Source organism: Glandiceps talaboti, chromosome 21, assembly GCF_964340395.1.
Source record: "Glandiceps talaboti chromosome 21, keGlaTala1.1, whole genome shotgun sequence".
Taxonomy (NCBI): Eukaryota; Metazoa; Hemichordata; class Enteropneusta; family Spengelidae; genus Glandiceps; species Glandiceps talaboti.
The window spans coordinates 3,650,769-3,668,643 of NC_135569.1; the positions used below are offsets into that span (position 1 = coordinate 3,650,769).

General features: G+C 35.5%; 2 protein-coding genes across 2 annotated transcripts; one reads left to right on the plus strand and one right to left on the minus strand.

The window, feature by feature from the left end:
* The first annotated feature begins 246 nt into the window (after nt 1–246).
* LOC144451628 (ran guanine nucleotide release factor-like) lies at nt 247–3,930 on the plus strand. Its single transcript, XM_078142521.1, has 6 exons — nt 247–552; nt 879–992; nt 1,372–1,467; nt 1,910–1,967; nt 2,450–2,544; nt 3,161–3,930. Exons 1-6 carry the CDS (start codon nt 482–484, stop codon nt 3,282–3,284), a joined length of 558 nt encoding a protein of 185 aa, XP_077998647.1. The 5' UTR covers nt 247–481; the 3' UTR covers nt 3,285–3,930.
* An 86-nt stretch (nt 3,931–4,016) lies between these two features.
* Nucleotides 4,017–12,562, minus strand: LOC144451372 (cytidine deaminase-like). The gene is made up of 5 exons (XM_078142191.1): nt 12,550–12,562; nt 9,471–9,584; nt 8,622–8,733; nt 7,227–7,284; nt 4,017–6,134 (listed from the first exon to the last, which is right to left on the minus strand). The coding sequence occupies exons 1-5, from the start codon at nt 12,560–12,562 to the stop codon at nt 6,006–6,008; spliced, it is 426 nt and encodes a 141-aa protein (XP_077998317.1). The 3' UTR covers nt 4,017–6,005.
* Between the last annotated feature and the right edge of the window lie 5,313 nt (nt 12,563–17,875).

Genomic DNA, 17,875 nt, shown 5'->3' on the forward strand with positions numbered 1-17,875 from the left:
TGCATGAAGACTTGGACATTTCATTCAGTTTTCCAAATTTTTTGAGACAAATGCACTTTTGATAATCTTACGACGAATTTTATGATGATGTTTCCTCATACGAAGGCAAATACCGTGTGCTATGTAATGCCCATGAAAAAGCAGCCCTTCACCCCCTACGAGAAAATAAAAAAGTCTCTTGGTGAAAATCAGAAGGAGGGTATGACCTGTAACCTTCAACCTTTGACATTATTAGAATGCCCCTTGTGAAAAGTACCTGTACAGGCTGGTCTTACCAGAAATGACCAGTTTTACCTGGTTATCACACTAAACGTACTTTCATCGTCGGTTGCACAACAGATTAACAGTTTTAAAATACGGATTCTGGGTCTATAAATTCATTTGATCGGCGTACAGTCATCCTGGGCGTACAGTACACCGACTCCATCCAGCAGACGACGTACGTTCATCCATCGTATACAATCACAATCATAGAATCACGATGTTCAACGATCATCAGTTATACGGCGGTGCAATGACAGTTGTTTTACCGGTAGATGCTACCGATGTAAGGTATGGAATGAACATTGAAGTATCCGGCGGTGATACTTCCATGGACTGAAGTAATTAATTTTCATGTTTATCAAATGTTGCCAATATGAAGTGAAGTAATTGTAAATTAATTTCTATCAAATTAAATTGACCATTGTTACATGTAAATAATGTGAGAAGTTCCTAGTAGTACTAGTAATAACCAAGAAGTTTTCACACATCAAAGTTACGATTGATAAAGATTAGAGCGCAGGGAGCCCAGGAACTGTGTTACAAATATATAAATAAATACATAAATAAATGAATGAATGAATGAGTAAATAAATTGATCATTGTTATAATTTCAGTGACGTCAGAGAAGTTCCTGATAATCAAGAAGTGTTCACACATCCATCAACAGATCAGAGTATCATCGTTGAAATTGTTGAATACCAACATATTGAAAATCAAAATGCACCAGGGTAAGGTGACGTCATTGATTTATAGATATTGCTACATAACAGCATGAGGGATAATATGACATCAACTAGTGCCCAAATAAGGCAAGGCAATAAGTGTTTTATAACACATCACATTCTCAGGTACATATTCTTTCCATAGTCAAACCCAGAGAAGACTTTCATGCCACATGAATATTGACCTAGGGAAAATAGCACTCGACTAGTTCCCCAATATGCAAATTGAGATCACTATAATGCCATACCACATGATATAATCTAAGCCAATCACTGAAGGCTATATGGAAAGGATGTGTTGACTATTGTCTCCTGCCTCAGAATTAATGTAATGATAATGTATGACAAAATCTTAATGACAGTAAACCTTACTCCTTGTTTACAGCTATCACTTTCAAGACATTGCAGAAAGTAATAGTTCATTGCAGACTCAAATCATGTCAACAGAACAAATTCCTATGGAACAATTAGCTATGAAAGAGTAGGTACAATTTATTTCATCAAATGCCTTGACACACATACATACACACACACACACACACACACACACACACACACACACACACATGCACAAACACATACATACATGCATACATACATACATACATACATGCATACATACATACATACATACATACATACATACACACATACATACATGCATACATACATACATAATGGTACACACACACACACGCACACACACACACACACACACACACACACACACACACACACACACACACACACACACACACACACACACACACACCCCTTGGTTATAGTTGCTATGTTATACATCAAATGCCTTCATTGTAGATACAATGGATCAGTCTACAATAGACATCCTATCAATGCAGCTTGCACTTCTGTTTTGTGCATTAACCATAAAATCCATCATAAAATCTTGTATGTCATTTCAGATGTGAAAGTGTTTGGTTCCTGGATGGTAAACAGTCAGTATCAAAGTTTAATGAACAGGTTAGTATTGCTACAATGTAATTATAATGTTTAAAAGTTACAATAAATATTGCTACAATGTAATGCAATTGTGAGCAGCAATCTTAATGGATTCTTAATGGATAAATTTGGGCAGAAATAAAGTGGCACCAAAACTTATCTCTGAAGATATCTCTTATCAAACTCTAAGTCAACCATTAGTTGGTTTGATTATTGACAATATCAAAGTTGCCACTCAGGGATCCATTTAATAAATTGTGCTGCAACATTGTTGCAAATGTGCATTGTAAGCATATCATTGTGAAGCATATCAGTGTGTTGGAGGGGGGGGGGGGTCAAAACCAAGTTCAACTTACTTAGAAGTTTTCTTCATCAAATTGAAACTTGTATGTTATGGCATAGACCCTACATGAAAGTGTCAATGATTTAGGGTTGTTGAAAAGTTGATTATTGTTTCTTGTACTATTTCATTAGATGTATCATCTCTGTTTTCCACCTTTCAGGCTCATAACATTATAAATGTTCACCTGGCATTGTTCAGATTACCACAGTTTAGTACAGACATATTGATGACATTTAATGACCCTGTAACAATCAGGTTAGTATCAATTTTAGTCTGTAAGGTATGCTATGACAGGGCGCCCTCACACATTGGTCAATGCTATAGAGGAAGCCAATGAGGGGAGCGTGACATGACATATCTTACAGTGTAGTATCAACAAGCTGCCAACTTTAATACAACCCAATCCAAGCAGTTTGTTACTTGAATTGGATTGTGGTTGCATTTCATAATATTTGTTAATATTTTCTGGATAGATGTTTGACCATGACACTTCAAAGCCAGGGATGTAGATAATTTTACAAGTAGCTGGTAAAATGTGAGAAATAAGCCCTCATTTAGGAGGGGAGGGGGTCTGGTGTCAATGCAATTGCTGAACTTCATTTTCACATTTCTAACCAACCAGTGCTGGGTATCTGGTAGTATTCTAATGTGTTTACAATCATGTTTTTACATTACATAAATTGTAGTGGTGCGACCACTACAGTTTTCGTCATAGTGTACTTATATGAACGTTTGATGTTGCACTTGTGAGCATTTGTTTAGGGGAGGGGTAGGGGGTTTTGACCTAAACAAACAATATTCGTATGTTGAGCTTTTGCGTCATTTTGCGATCCTACCTTAATTCTACAGTGTTTGATTTGTTTATTTACAGTGCTGGGAGCAGTAGTCATGTAGCAGCTGAAGTTTACAATGAGTGCCAGCCATGGACTTTGCAACAATTTAAACAATGTATTGCTACACTCACTATAAAAGATAATTCCTTATTTGGAGAATGAATCTCATGATTGACATATTTTAACCGAAATAATATATTGCAACATTCACTAAAAAGGACACTTCCTTATTTGGAGAGTAGTTTTCTAGATTGGTACAATGTATAGTTACTTTTGTATACTTGGAACTTTGCATTTATTTATGATAATAGATTTTCTGTCTCTGAGGATGGAAAATGTACATTTTCAAGACCAAAGAGTGTTTATCTTCATTTGAATATTTGTTCTCCTTATTTGGAAAGATTGCCCTTATTTGGAAAGACTTCCCTTATTTGGGAAGACAATTGTCATTCAAATGGCAAAGTTTAAAATGTTCTTTGGCAACCATTTGCTCATTTGGAGAATCATTTTCACTTAAATTTTAGTAACAATCAGGGTTTTTCCTAAAAGTTCCCAAATTTCACCAGCACACAATAATTTTTACTAAAATACATGCCTGTATGTTCTAATCCTGTCATAGATGGCATCAAATTGTTTTCATTATTTCACCAAATTGAATAAATATATGGTCAATCATGTTATTAGAAACACGATTTAGTATGTCTGCCCTTACACCCAATAATTACAATAAAATAATTTATGCAAGACATTCAGGAAGACCCATACATGATGTGTTTTCACTAAGGTTTGGGAATTTATAATATTAAGAATTGACTACACAAACACAATATAAGTACAGTTATTTTTATTTTTATTTTGTTCACAAAATACCATATTATATTGCTTCAATAAAATTTATCTCATTATATTGTCTTGTACAATATTTCAGTTATTAAGATACCCTCAAGATATGCTGTAAAGTACTGAAAATAATTAAAATGAAAAATGACATTGTTATAAGCCTGTTAACAGACAAATGACTTTTTTGTTATTTTAAAAAACAGGATGTCCTTGCTACATAGTGACTTTGCAATATGTGAATTGGGCAAAGTCCTTTCCATCACTGTCAATACATACTACACATGCTGTGTATTGACTTTACAATCTGTGAATATGACAGTTCATTTTACCGTCAGTACATACTACCGTTGCTATGTAGTCACGGTACATTCAGCAAATTCGGCATTTCCTCTATTTAAGTATTATACCCATGCTATGTATTGACTCTAGAATCTATGAATTTGACAAAGTCCATTTTACCGTCTGTACATAATACCCTTGCTATCACTGTACAGCCGGTAAATTCAGCATTTCCTCTATTTAAGTATTATACCCATGCTATTAATTGACTCTAGAATCTATGAATTTGACAAAGTCCATTTTACCGTCTGTACATAATACCCTTGCTATCACTGTACAGCCGGTAAATTCAGCATTTCCTCTATTTAAGTATTATACCCATGCTATTAATTGACTCTAGAATCTATGAATTTGACAAAGTCCATTTTACCGTCTGTACATAATACCCTTGCTATCACTGTACAGCCGGTAAATTCAGCATTTCCTCTATTTAAGTATTATACCCATGCTATTAATTGACTCTAGAATCTATGAATTTGACAAAGTCCATTTTACCGTCTGTACATAATACCCTTGCTATCACTGTACAGCCGGTAAATTCAGCATTTCCTCTATTTAAGTATTATACCCATGCTATTAATTGACTCTAGAATCTATGAATTTGACAAAGTCCATTTTACCGTCTGTACATAATACCCTTGCTATCACTGTACAGCCGGTAAATTCAGCATTTCCTCTATTTAAGTATTATACCCATGCTATTAATTGACTCTAGAATCTATGAATTTGACAAAGTCCATTTTACCGTCTGTACATAATACCCTTGCTATCACTGTACAGCCGGTAAATTCAGCATTTCCTCTATTTAAGTATTATACCCATGCTATTAATTGACTCTAGAATCTATGAATTTGACAAAGTCCATTTTACCTTCTGTACATAATACCCTTGCTACATAGTGACTACAATCTGAATTTAAACACATCATTTCCAGTGCATAATATACCCTTGCTACATCTTGTCTCACAATGTGTACACCTGACAAAGACCTTTCCGCCATTTTAATGTACTACCCTTGCTATGTCATATCTTACAATGTGTACATCTGACAAATAGGTCGACAGCACAATATTTGAAGGCCAGAAAGCTTGTCGCACCACACAGTGCTTATGATAGCAAGTCACTGATAAATTTCACATGACATGCTAGCATTGTTTTTTTTTCTGTGTTTGTCTTTTCCCAAGTCTGCCTGGTAGCTTTTGGGAAAATTCATTGATGACATACAAGCATTTAATTGATGGAGCCTTACTAAATATATTTCCCTTTTTGCACAAATGGAAGACTTCTATTGCATATAGGATATTATACCAGGTTCAACAAAAAATATGGAATATATACTCTGGTCTTTCTACATCACGACGACATATGTTTATGTTAAGACGTGCGTCTACGTCACTGGTCCTCAGTGCTGTGTTCCAAATATGACTCAAAACATTCAAAATTGTCATTACTTTCCTTGATTTTTCTTTGATATTACTGGCACTGGTATAATTATGTTATTCCCCAATAAATTTCTTCATTCAGCTGGAAAATACTCGTGACCTAAGGGGTTGTCCTACTCATCTATTATAGACTCGTATTGATAAGGGCCCCTTAGGTCACTCGTATTTCCCTTGACTGAACAAAGAAAAATATTGGGGAATAACATCTAAGTGTGTTGTGATAAACAGCATCATTATGAAACAACTCTCTGGATTGTATAATTTAAGACCTTTCAACTCTTTCCATTTCTAATAATTTAGGTCCGACGCCAATCGGTAGCAGTTCATCTGCCTTCAGCATTATCCAAGTGTGATCAGGTTTTGTCATATACACTTCAATATCACCACCAAACTATTAAAAAATATAGAAATAAAAAAAAAATCATAATCAATCATCCGTTTAAATTACATAATACAACACACATGCCCAAATTGATCAGTTTGACGTTTGGTCAGAAAATAAAGGATTTATTTACCATTTGTACCTAAGAAATATCATGTCTATGTTGTCAGTTCTGTGATACTTAAAATACATGTCAAAATCATTATAATATATCTTCAATTTTTCATAAACTTTTCATGTGCACAGGTGTAATTGTATCATTACATGTCATTATTTTCATCAGAAGAATCAAGAAAATATCAGGCAGATATAGCATTTAAGTGTTTACGAATGAATACAATTATTTCTTAAACTCATTTAAAGTGGCAGAATTTACAGTTAAAGCCATGACAGATTTGCCCAGGTCACAAAATGCCTGACTTGAGGTTTAGGTACTGTTACCATATATATATAAGTTGAAGGCGAGGGCATCATCAAAATTTTGGTAAAGCGTGCCAGCTCAAGAGCAGAAATTAAATTGTGATATTGCCAGAGCACATGTTTTATTAATTTTTATGACACCATCCATTCATTCATCCACTCATTCATATGTCCACTCTTCATTCATCTGGAAAACGTGCAGAATAGATACACAACTGTTGAAATAAATCCAGTGGGCTATAGTGCCAGGCAATAGTCTCCGCATGCATGGGCAATATCACTTTGCGGGCAATAGTCTGTTTAAAGGTCATGTGATTCAATTCTAACCACTTACGAACGTTGAGGTGTAATAAATATTTATATATATAAATTTGCAATCTTTAGGCATTCAAAAACAGTTTGTACTAAAAGCAAGAAGTCTATATTTGTGGGGAAAGAAAAATAGAGTAAAAACAAGACCTCTGTGATGATACTGTGTATGACAGTTTGAATTTCCTTCATTTGCACAAGCTGAGTTGGAGTTTGTGAGTGTAATTTGTGCTGTATATTAAAGGGTTCTCATAATATTCTATTTACTCTCAAAGCATACTTAACCATATCTTGCAATTGACTGAACTCATACCTGGTTGTGCCACTTTAAATAACAGTAATCATATGACTATATAGTAAACTATATCTTACCTCTATAATGAACTGTCTACATGCACCACATGGACTAATGAATTCATTCTTCATATCACTGTGATTAAAAAAATGAGTTAAATTATGACTTACCAAAATACAAAACATTTTTTAACTTTAAGCATAGTAAATAGACACCCATCCCCAGTGATCACCATATGGGGAGGGTTCGCTGGAAAGTGGTGGTTTGTTGTGTGCTCATAATACATGAGAAATGGTATACTTTTCATCATGATGGTGCCATCAAATTGATGACTCGCTCGACTTGTACCAATAGTGCCGTCTGAAAGGCTACACCCTCACAGGACTATAAGATTATTTCTTGACTGAGGATAGAAAATTTTTCCTCACCTCGGGGTATTTTGATTATAATGTACACATACAACTCACAAATCATACTGTAACAATTAATTTCCATCAGTAATGGTGTAAGTAATAAAAGGTAATACTTGCCACTATTTATTTGTGTGATACAGTTGGTATGAGAATTTAAAGGGTCTAATAATTTAGGATGTGTGGTGTGACAACAATTTGGGTTTGAAGGTCTCAAAGAAGCCTAGACTCTCTCTCAGTCCTTGAAGCTTTGCATTGCTAAAAGGGTTGTTTTGTATGTATCGATGTCTACTGCATTATTGTACGTTGACGTGATAACACAGAGTGTCGCAGTAACACATCAACAAATAGTTAGCAGTACATGGATATTCGAGTACAATTATGCAGTAGATATCGGTATATACAAAACAACCCTTTTAGCAATGTGAAGTGCCGAGGACTGTGAGAGAGTCTAACAGAAGCCTCTCGGTATCATTTTACAAAGAGTTGTCCTCAGGAACCAACTATAGTCTGTAAGGTATGCCGTGATGGGGCGCCCTCATACATCGGCCAACCCTAGGCCAGTGAGGGCAAAACGTCACGACGTATCTTACAGTCTAGGACCTACTAGAGAACTAGGTTTGCTGAGTTAGTATGTGGTATGAGAACAGTTTGGGTTTGGGTGAAGAGGTCTCAGAGTATGCCCCCTCCCCTAATATCATTTTACACAGAGTTGCCCCTCCCCCATCCCCAGGACTGGCAGCATGTTGTCAGCTTATAAGTACGCTAATTGAATGGAGTAATACAATAATTTATCTGAACACAGCAAAGCAGACATTCAAGATTGGATGTAATTTGATGAGAATTTGTAATCAATGTGGTAAATTATTGAAGTTTTGAATACAGTATTGGACCTATCCTAACTGTCATACTATTTGATTTTGGACTTTCCTGTTTACTAATATCCCATAATATCCCAATTGTCACAGATTTAGCAATATTTTTAGTGACTATCATTGTTGGGTTAATGTTACAACCAAACATACATATTACATCTAGTCTTGACATGTTTTGTATTGTTACCTAGCAACAACGACTGCCTTGAATTTACGGTGTCCTTCCGATACTGCCTTCACAAGTGCAGTTCTCTCAGCACAGATAGCCAGACCATAGGAAGCATTCTCTACATTGCAACCTGCAAAAAAAAAGAAAATATGGAAATATGGTGTAAAAGTTAGAACTGGTGATACATGTGCAGCTTTATGTCAGTCACACAGTGTTTTGCTATGGTTTGGCCCATAGACCCTCCACCCACAAGGTGGAGGGTCTCTGTTTGGCCTAGGTACAGAGAGATAACATTAAAGTAATAATATACACATTCTTGATATACAGCCTGTATTCAAAGTAAACAAAGCTTTAAAACACCAGTTACAAAGTGATTCAGCGACATCTGGTATTATACCATGCCCAAGCCAAGTTATTGTCTTTGAACAGAAAATATGGATTACCCTGGTTGTTCTATGTTACAACAACCCTGTGTCTGAGTTTAATTCTACAGTACTCAAAAGATGAATTAAAACATTCCAAATCACTGGTATTTTTCCTAATTTTTCAAACATTTTGCAACTTGAGGCAGTATAATCATATTATTCCCCAACATTTTTCTTCATTCAGCTGGAAAATACTGTGAACACAAATAAACAGTTTTTCTATTTCAATCTTCTTTTTTTTTCCAACAGTGACATGAAATTGTGTTCACAGCGACATCAAATGTATCATTCTATAATATGCTTCCATGTTATCAGTGTTGGTATTTTGTTTTACGTAATTTGTGACAAAATTTAAGTGAGATGTAACCAACGTAGCACCACCTAACTGAAAACTCTAGAGTCACTCTAGTTTGGTAGTATTAGTTTGTAAAATAGTACCTACCTGTGAAAATGTCTCCTCCTTGTGTAACTAAAGCACATCCAACTCTAAAGTTACTATAACGGCTATAGGAATGGTCCTTGGCCTTATGGCTTAGACATATCAGATTTTTCAACTCTTCAAATGGAAATAAAGAAAAACAAAGTTGAAAACAAGTATAACGTAGACCCATCTATCCATTTGTTTACTTATCAAGTTTTGAACTCAATAACTCTGGATGAAAATCACAAAGTTGTCACAGGACACTTCAGGCCTTGATTTCAATCCCAGGGTCTCATATCAATGTCATCTTATCATGACAGTAGTGTTATCTTATCAGTGGAATCATAAGGATTACATAGGATTATTCGTTTGTTCTGGGTCAACATTTTCTACTGCTCTCCAAATTTTTTACAACTAAATTTTAATCCCAATTCAAACTGGGCTGTTTAGGGGCCATGAGATGAGAAATTGGACTTTATTTTGGATTTTTCACAGACTTAAACAATTTTACGATGTTTTTCTAAATGAAAAAAATAATGTGAAACAACACAGACTGAGTCCATGATTGCTACTAAATACTAAATAAAATTGCAAACAAACTGAAAATTGTGTATAAAGTTTCTTATTGTAAACACAGTGATTTGTAAATAAAATAAAATAAATAAATACACTTGGTAAATTCAATTTATATTTACCAAGTTTTTATACAAGTAAGAGGTACAATGGTTTTTTGTTTGTTTGTTTTTTAGCTGTACAATTTTTGGTCCTTAATAGCTAAAGAAAGGTTCTATTACTAGTAATCCTTATAATGCCATTGAGAGATAACACTAAATGTGATCACCTGGTATTGAAACCCTGGCCTTTGGAGGGGGACAGAACTCCAGAAAATGGCATTTTTGTAAACTTTGGATTCTGGAAGATTACTTCATTATTTCATATCATGTAAATTTTGTGCGATTGCTGAGAAACATCAAATAGAATCTTGTTTCACATTCATTGTTCTGTGCCAATCTTAGCAGTTATCCGGCATGGGAGTCAGCAGGCATATATATGTATTACATGAACAAGAAATATTCATGACTTCTATAAAGCACTCATTACCTTTTATATAAAGTCATGAGTATCTAATATATACATGTCTGCTAACTCCCATGAGGCAAAGCTACACATCAGCTAGGACAATCACTGTGAAACAAGTTTTATTTTGGTGTTTACTTGGCAATTATGCAAAACTTATGTTAAATCATGCAATGACTCTCTAGAAGTTGAACCCAAAGTTGATGAAAACTCCTTTATTTCCTTGAATGGAGTGGTGTTCTCCTGAAGTGTGACCTATATATAACTCCTTGCCCTTGATACAGTGCAATGACCTATACCATATTCATATCATAAAAGAGATGATGTAACTGGATCCATTGACTGATATAGGCACTCACTACTGTCAACATTCATGAGATAGATATCTCTGCATATGAAAACGATTGGCTTCACCTTATTTGACCTCTGACCTAGTTAGCTACACCTTCACTGTCACATGACCTACAGCACCTTCATCATGTGACCTACATTATCTGTGTCAAGGACTGCAAACACAGACACTGTTATAACATTGTTATTATGTCATGCTATAAGCTATCACATAGTTGACAAGTCTGATAGGGCTGAACAATACATTATACAATAAGAAGTTTTCTACAGTCATGCAGTCTCTTTAAAATCCGATGTGGGAATATGGCTTCATTGTTTTATTTACCTGTCTGTGGTCTAGCCTACAGTAAGTGTTATATAACATATTAATTATAAATTTAGAATGACTCTGTCACATATTTCAAACTGTTATGTCTGTTAGTCTAACAGCTTGGAGTACTCCAACAAAAGTCAACAGTATATGGCCATACATATAAATGATTGATAGTTAGACAATTCATTTTCAGATACCTGTTGCTGTTTACATGCAGGGGACATGTAACACATATGCGGAAATGCAGAGATACTTGCATTGGGCATATTATTTTCAGAATGAGCCTGTCATGATGGTGTGCTGAATGCTGCTAGGCCATATATGAAAATGAAATTGATTGAGAACTTGAAAAATTGTAGCAACCACTCTCCATATTTAAGATTTGGTAATTTAAACTTGTCACAGCACCCCATTCCATAGTCTAGTTCCTCTACAGTACCGTTACCATTCACACCTCCACCACTCACAGTCTAGTTCCTATAAAGTATCGTTACCATTTACACCTCCACTCACAATCTAGTTCCTATACAGTATCATTACAATTTACACCTCCACTCACATAGTCTAGTTCCTCTACAGTACCGTTACCATTTACACCTCCACTCACAGTCTAGCTCCTATAAAGTATCGTTTTTAACCATTTACACTTCCACTCACAGTTCCTATACAGTATCGTTACCATTTACACTTCCACTCACAATCTAGTTCCTATACTGTACTGTACAGTATCGTTACCATTTACACTTCCACTCACTCGTGGTTTAGTAATAGATACCACACGTTAGCATCCAGACTCACCCATTCCAACTCTCCCATATGTTTTTGAATTTTAATATATTTATATCTATAATTTGATGACGTGCTACATACAGGCTACACAACTCTTAGTCATACAGGGCAGTGCCGAGACGCATGTACCTTGTACTAATTTGTAGTCATACATCCTGCCTGCAGACGGAGTAGGCCGATTGGGACAGCCTTGAGGATAGTGCGAGAATCGAGTCCCGAGTTTTAGTTTTACATCTAATTAATACTCGGTCTGCGAAGCAAGCAAGCTGATTGTATACTTTTTATCAATTTTTAACCTTTCATATTCCATTTTTTTTCAAAATTTGTACCATACCACACTATCTGGCAGTGTCTGTAGCGTAAATAAAGATTGAAATTGACATTGAAGAGGCAAGCAGACTACATCACCCGACGTCGTCTGTCTCCAACTTCCTAGGCGCACGACATGATACTACCCGTATTCTCAGTTGTGACTTTACATCACTACAACACGGTTGAAAAATAATTTCCACTATATTGCACTTTCCATTCGACAAAATTGGCCATGTGAAGAAAAATAACACAACCTACCTTGATCATCCATTTCAACTTTGACCGCTCTAACTTTCCTTACTACGCCTCTAGATGGCGTAATCCAAATTTCATGAACTTCACACAACACGCTGTATAGCGAATCAATAGCAATAGCGTCGGCGATTGGTCACCCTTATACTTATTGATTGATACTTGTTACTGTATAGAAATTATGCAAACGACTCGTTCAAATCTAAACTATATAAGCAAGCTTTTGTAGGACACCTGCTATTTGTTATCATCGATATATGGACAATAGAATACATTACATTTGAAGTTTGCATTCTTCAGGTATTGCCAAACTAGGCTACAAAAATAAACACATTAAAGTTAAAATCTAAAACAAACTTTGATGGTAAAGTAATGTACACTTAGTTATGATCAATGTATTTGCCGCATTATTTGAACTTTGAATCTTGTATTCTTCAGTCATGTATACTAATTATCAAAATTATTAATTATGCAAATACGTAATTAAAATTTTAAGCTACATCAACAAACTTTGCAAGTCATTTGCTCTTTGCTACCAATCGACGAATCATCAACGCATTTACAATATTTTATTAAATTTGAAGTTTGCATATTCATATTAAGATATTACATAATTGTACCAAAAACCTTTAAATTACACAAATCATCTGAAGCATGCATTCTTTAAGATATCGCCCAACTTCGGAAAATCGTTATTTATGCAACCCAAATTTTCAGACGGGGAGTGCGGCCCAAAGTCTATCTATATATCATCAAAAACATACCCATTGTTTAGAATTTCCAGTCACAATCATCCAGTCAATTACCTTTATTCTGATGTTGTGAAGGCATTTCTAAAACATGAAGATGTTTCCAATGTTATCGGTCCCATGATTAGGGAATTTTGAGATGAAAAGTCGACAAAGGTTTAGGGACTTTTAGGTGAACAAAAGTGATCCATTTGGGCGGCACTTACCAATATACCTAAAGCTTTCTATGGGAGTACCCCCCCCCCCTCCAAACACATAATGTCCAAGTTTACTAGGCTTTACTGATATATTCCCACTTTTGGAGAGCTGATCATCTGGACTGACTTCAATGTGAGAACGACCTTTTCAGTCATATGATCACCGTTGAATATTAACCAATCCTACGTAGACAAGATATTGTCACATGACCTTAGTCCTATCATCAGCCCTCTTTCCAACCGAGACTCGTGCACGTATCAACTATTTGAGATAAATGTGAATTTTTATCATTTTCACATTTCCGTTAAACCTCTCTGGAAACCGACTGCTGCACCGTATCGAGTTGTTGCAGAGATATTACAAAAGTAAGCTTCATCTCCATAGTCGTTTACACCAAAATGTAAGTAGTGCAATCTCAGTACAAAAGTCTTGCTAATTGGATAATTAATGTATATACCTTGACAGGCAGTTCCGTTTGTGATTTGTTTGTATCCACTTCATTTATTGGTGCGCCTAAACCGAATGTAACACAGTTATATTGTTTCGTATCTTGTAGCCTAGAATAGTATATCTTGTAGAATACCAAACATCCACTCGATGAGTGCCTTCCACGACTCTATATTACCCATCATATAGTAAATAAAGTTGTTCTTATGTACGCTTCTATACCTTTTTTGTTGATTTTGAACATGAGTGGAATATATAGTTCTCATAGTTTCTGAACACTTTGCATTATTTGTCCATATGCAGTGTATACCTTTGTTTATGAAGTTTCCATGGTTACAGGTCTAACACATTTCCAAGCGACGGGGTTATGTCACGTCAAAAAATCCAGGATACAGATATTTCGTTGTAATATGTGTGCCATCACTTCAACAAGTCCGGGTTCATAGTTCCAAACCCTTGGTCCCAATACAGATAACTCTTTACAATAAACACAGTAAACAGTGGTTAGGAATGAGAGATTTATTGTGAAAAATCGTCACTGAGATAACACAAACAATGCCAACACAGGCAAACACTGTTCGTATATCTGTGACAGTACACCACTCTGCATTGAACCCTGTACTTTACGGTCGACCTCATTATGAAATAACACCATAAACTTCTACTATGGTGAACGACAGCAATAGATGTGAACAAAAGTACACTTCCCTTATAATGAAAACATTTTCTGATAAAATTAATGGTGATGGGAGATGTGTTTTGTAGAGAGGTTTTTGACCTTGTTTATAAGTGATATTGACCTGCGAACCACAAGCACTTCACTACTACTATTATTAGTTTTAGTTTTAGCAAAGTTGAATTGTTTTTGGGCATGTTAAACTAATACACCAACGGAGGTTACCTTGTCCATCTCCTGTATGTATGTATGTATGTATGTATGTGTGTGTGTGTGTCTGTCTGTCTGTCTGTCTGTGTGTCTGTCTGTCTGTCTGTCTGTCTGTCTGTCTGTCTGTATGTGTGTATGTATGTATGTATGTATGTATGTATGTATGTATGTATGTATGTATGTATGTATGTTAATAAAAGAAAATTGTGTGGTTCCGACAGTTTTATTTTGTCTTTTAAGTTAAGGCCTAAAAAATAATTGTTTGGTTCCTGTTACCCGACCCGACCTAGCTTTTCATTGCCCACCCTAAACTTTTTTTACCGTATTCGAGAACAAAATACTAGTAATAAAATCGCAAAAATTGTGAAGTCTCACGAGAAATAGTTGATACAGAAACTGTCAACAACAAAATAACACTGTTCTTCCTATCTGTAATGGCTGTACATCTGATAGGAAGAAATAAACACCACAGGGACCATTTGGAAAACAATAGAAAACCTGAACTAGACACTCACACAGAAAAAATATATATAATAAAATAAAATAAAATATCTACCTACCCCACCTATTCTAAAATTGAGTGTAATTGGAACCACACAATTCTTTTTATTAGGCCTAATGTCAGTTTCGGCATCCACTATTTCTCGTGAGACCCCTCAAAAATGTTTGCTATTTAATTATTTTAATTTGTTCTCGAATACCGTAAAAAGTTTTGTGTTGGCAGTCAAAAGCTAGGTGGGGTCGGGTAACCGGAACCAAACAATTGTTTTTTAGGCCTAGGCCTTACAAGTAATGTTTTTGCTAATGTATTTGGTTTGAATTTGCTCTCCCCTGTTCTCTATCTGTTTATAAAGAAGCCTATAACGAGACACACGAAATAATTTAGGTGTCATGATTCGATGTAGGGTATATTGATACCAATTACATGTAGATATGAAATAAGCATGATGGTCAGTGGGTATAAAGTAAAATGGAATATTAAGTAAGGATTTTAACACACACACACACACACACACACACACACACACACACACACACACACACATCCCCCTCCCAAATTCCATTGACAATGCATAGTATTCATCATCTGGCTAATTTTATCATTTCATTCTGCATTTTGCACATGGCACGTTGTGATAACTTAGTGCGCATGCTTGTATATTTGTCTCTTTGTACTTATCCTTTGTTTGTACATGTGTTTGGACAAGAGTAAACATATTTAAACTGATATACATTTAGCATTCATATTTGAGCTACCTGTCTATCTGAAGACAGAACGTTCCGGGTTTAGTTATCAGACACACATAACACATATCCTGGTTCACAATTGATGAGTCCAATGTAGACTAACATGTGTCCGACATCTAAACTGTACCAATCAGTAACAAGAGATATTGGAATGTGAGATTATGAGGTAAATTTACCTCCATACAATGTTACCAAATGTTGAAAATGTCGTTGTACTATACACACTATACGTAAATTTGTGCTGTGCATCACTGTGTGAAAAATAATACTTAAAGTCAAACTTTAAAAAACGATCAGCACTTAGATTTTTGGTGTTATGGATATCCATTGCTTAGATCATGTTAGATCAAAAGCTTAGTATACTATAACATGCCATCTCACAAACAATATTGCGACAAAGGTCAAAATTACCCGTAAATGTTTGGCAAAATACTAATGCCAACACAATAGTGGGAAATAGATATAATTTATTCTGAAAATGTAATATGTCTTTTCCTCTAGTTTCCACAATGGGTTTGATGTGTAGCAAGGCTGATACTGTTGTTACCAGCAACATGTTGCCAAGGGCACCACAGGTTAGTATGAAGTGTGTGGCCTGAAGCTGTGTTGTGATGCTTCCGTTTTTATCAAAACAGCAACGTAGTACGCTATAAATGACAATACTAGCTATGGACATAACAAAGAATCCAGTGTATAGTGATAGCATTCTTGCCTACAATATGGAACGCTTTGTACACGATTTTACCCTGAAGAAGACCTCTAATGTTGGTTCGTAATGTTGGTAAATAAAGATATTACATAGACAACAGGACCTTTTGGCTATTTCACTAAAACATATTATAGCCAAGCTGTTTTCACGCCAAGATATGTGAATCCCCAATTTTGGCTATACGTGATATATACTATATAGTAAGAGTGTTGTTTGCTATATCTTACAGATGGTATAATTCTAAAAATAGCATTTATCATATATTAAAGATCCAATATAGAGTTAGCATAAATGGCAGATAAACCGGTTGTCTGGCAGAGGTATATAAAAGAAAAATCCTTACTAATTCCAATGTGTGCCTCTCTGATAAGGATAAGATAAACATTGTTACAAGAAGGTAGGATTGAAACGCTGGCCCTAGGATGAGCACTGGATAAATCCTAGTTTGGGAATATTCGGTTATAATATACTAACTGGTTTTCTTGTAAACTTTACAGGTGACTTTCGATAGTAAGCCTGACGAGTCAGATCAGTTTGTCTCAGAGAATAGAAAGAAGGAAGTCGAATTTGTTGATCACAAAGAAGTAGACATCGGATTGAAAGCATGGACAACAAAAATTGACGAGAAAGATGCACAGAAATCAGTTGAGCGGTGTCAAAAGTCTTTAAGAGACTTAAAGTCGCTACACGGTGAAAACGTTGCACATCCAGACATTGCATCAACCTTAGATGAACTTGGTGATGCATTTAATGTGCTAGCAGATTACGAAACTGCCATAAATACCCATCAAGATGCCTTGGACATGAGAAAGCAACTCTATGGAGCAGGAACGCCACACCCTGAGATTGCATCGTCATTTGAACACCTTGGATTAGATTTCACATCTATTGGGAAACACGACAAAGCAGTAGAGCACCAGCTCCTAGCGTTAACCATGAGGAGACAAATTTATGGTGAGAATAAGAACCACTCATTGATTGCAGCGTCACTCGACACACTTGCAGATGCTTATGAATGTCAAGGAAATGTTAAATTATCTATCAGTAACAACGAACAATCATTGAAGATGAGAAGAGAAATCTATGGAAAACAAC

Bases quoted from the DNA above. Each gene is read 5' to 3' on its own strand.
- LOC144451372 (XM_078142191.1), bottom strand. The intron at 8,734-9,470 runs GTAGGTACTATT...TTTTTTTTGCAG, and splicing joins AGGAGGAGACATTTTCACAG to GTTGCAATGTAGAGAATGCT. The intron at 7,285-8,621 runs GTAACAATACAA...TTTTAATCACAG, and splicing joins AAGGCAGTCGTTGTTGCTAG to TGATATGAAGAATGAATTCA.
- LOC144451628 (XM_078142521.1), top strand. From the start codon at position 482: ATGTTCAACGATCATCAGTTATACGGCGGTGCAATGACAGTTGTTTTA. The intron at 553-878 runs GTATGGAATGAA...TTATAATTTCAG, and splicing joins GTAGATGCTACCGATGTAAG to TGACGTCAGAGAAGTTCCTG. The intron at 2,545-3,160 runs GTTAGTATCAAT...GTTTATTTACAG, and splicing joins AATGACCCTGTAACAATCAG to TGCTGGGAGCAGTAGTCATG.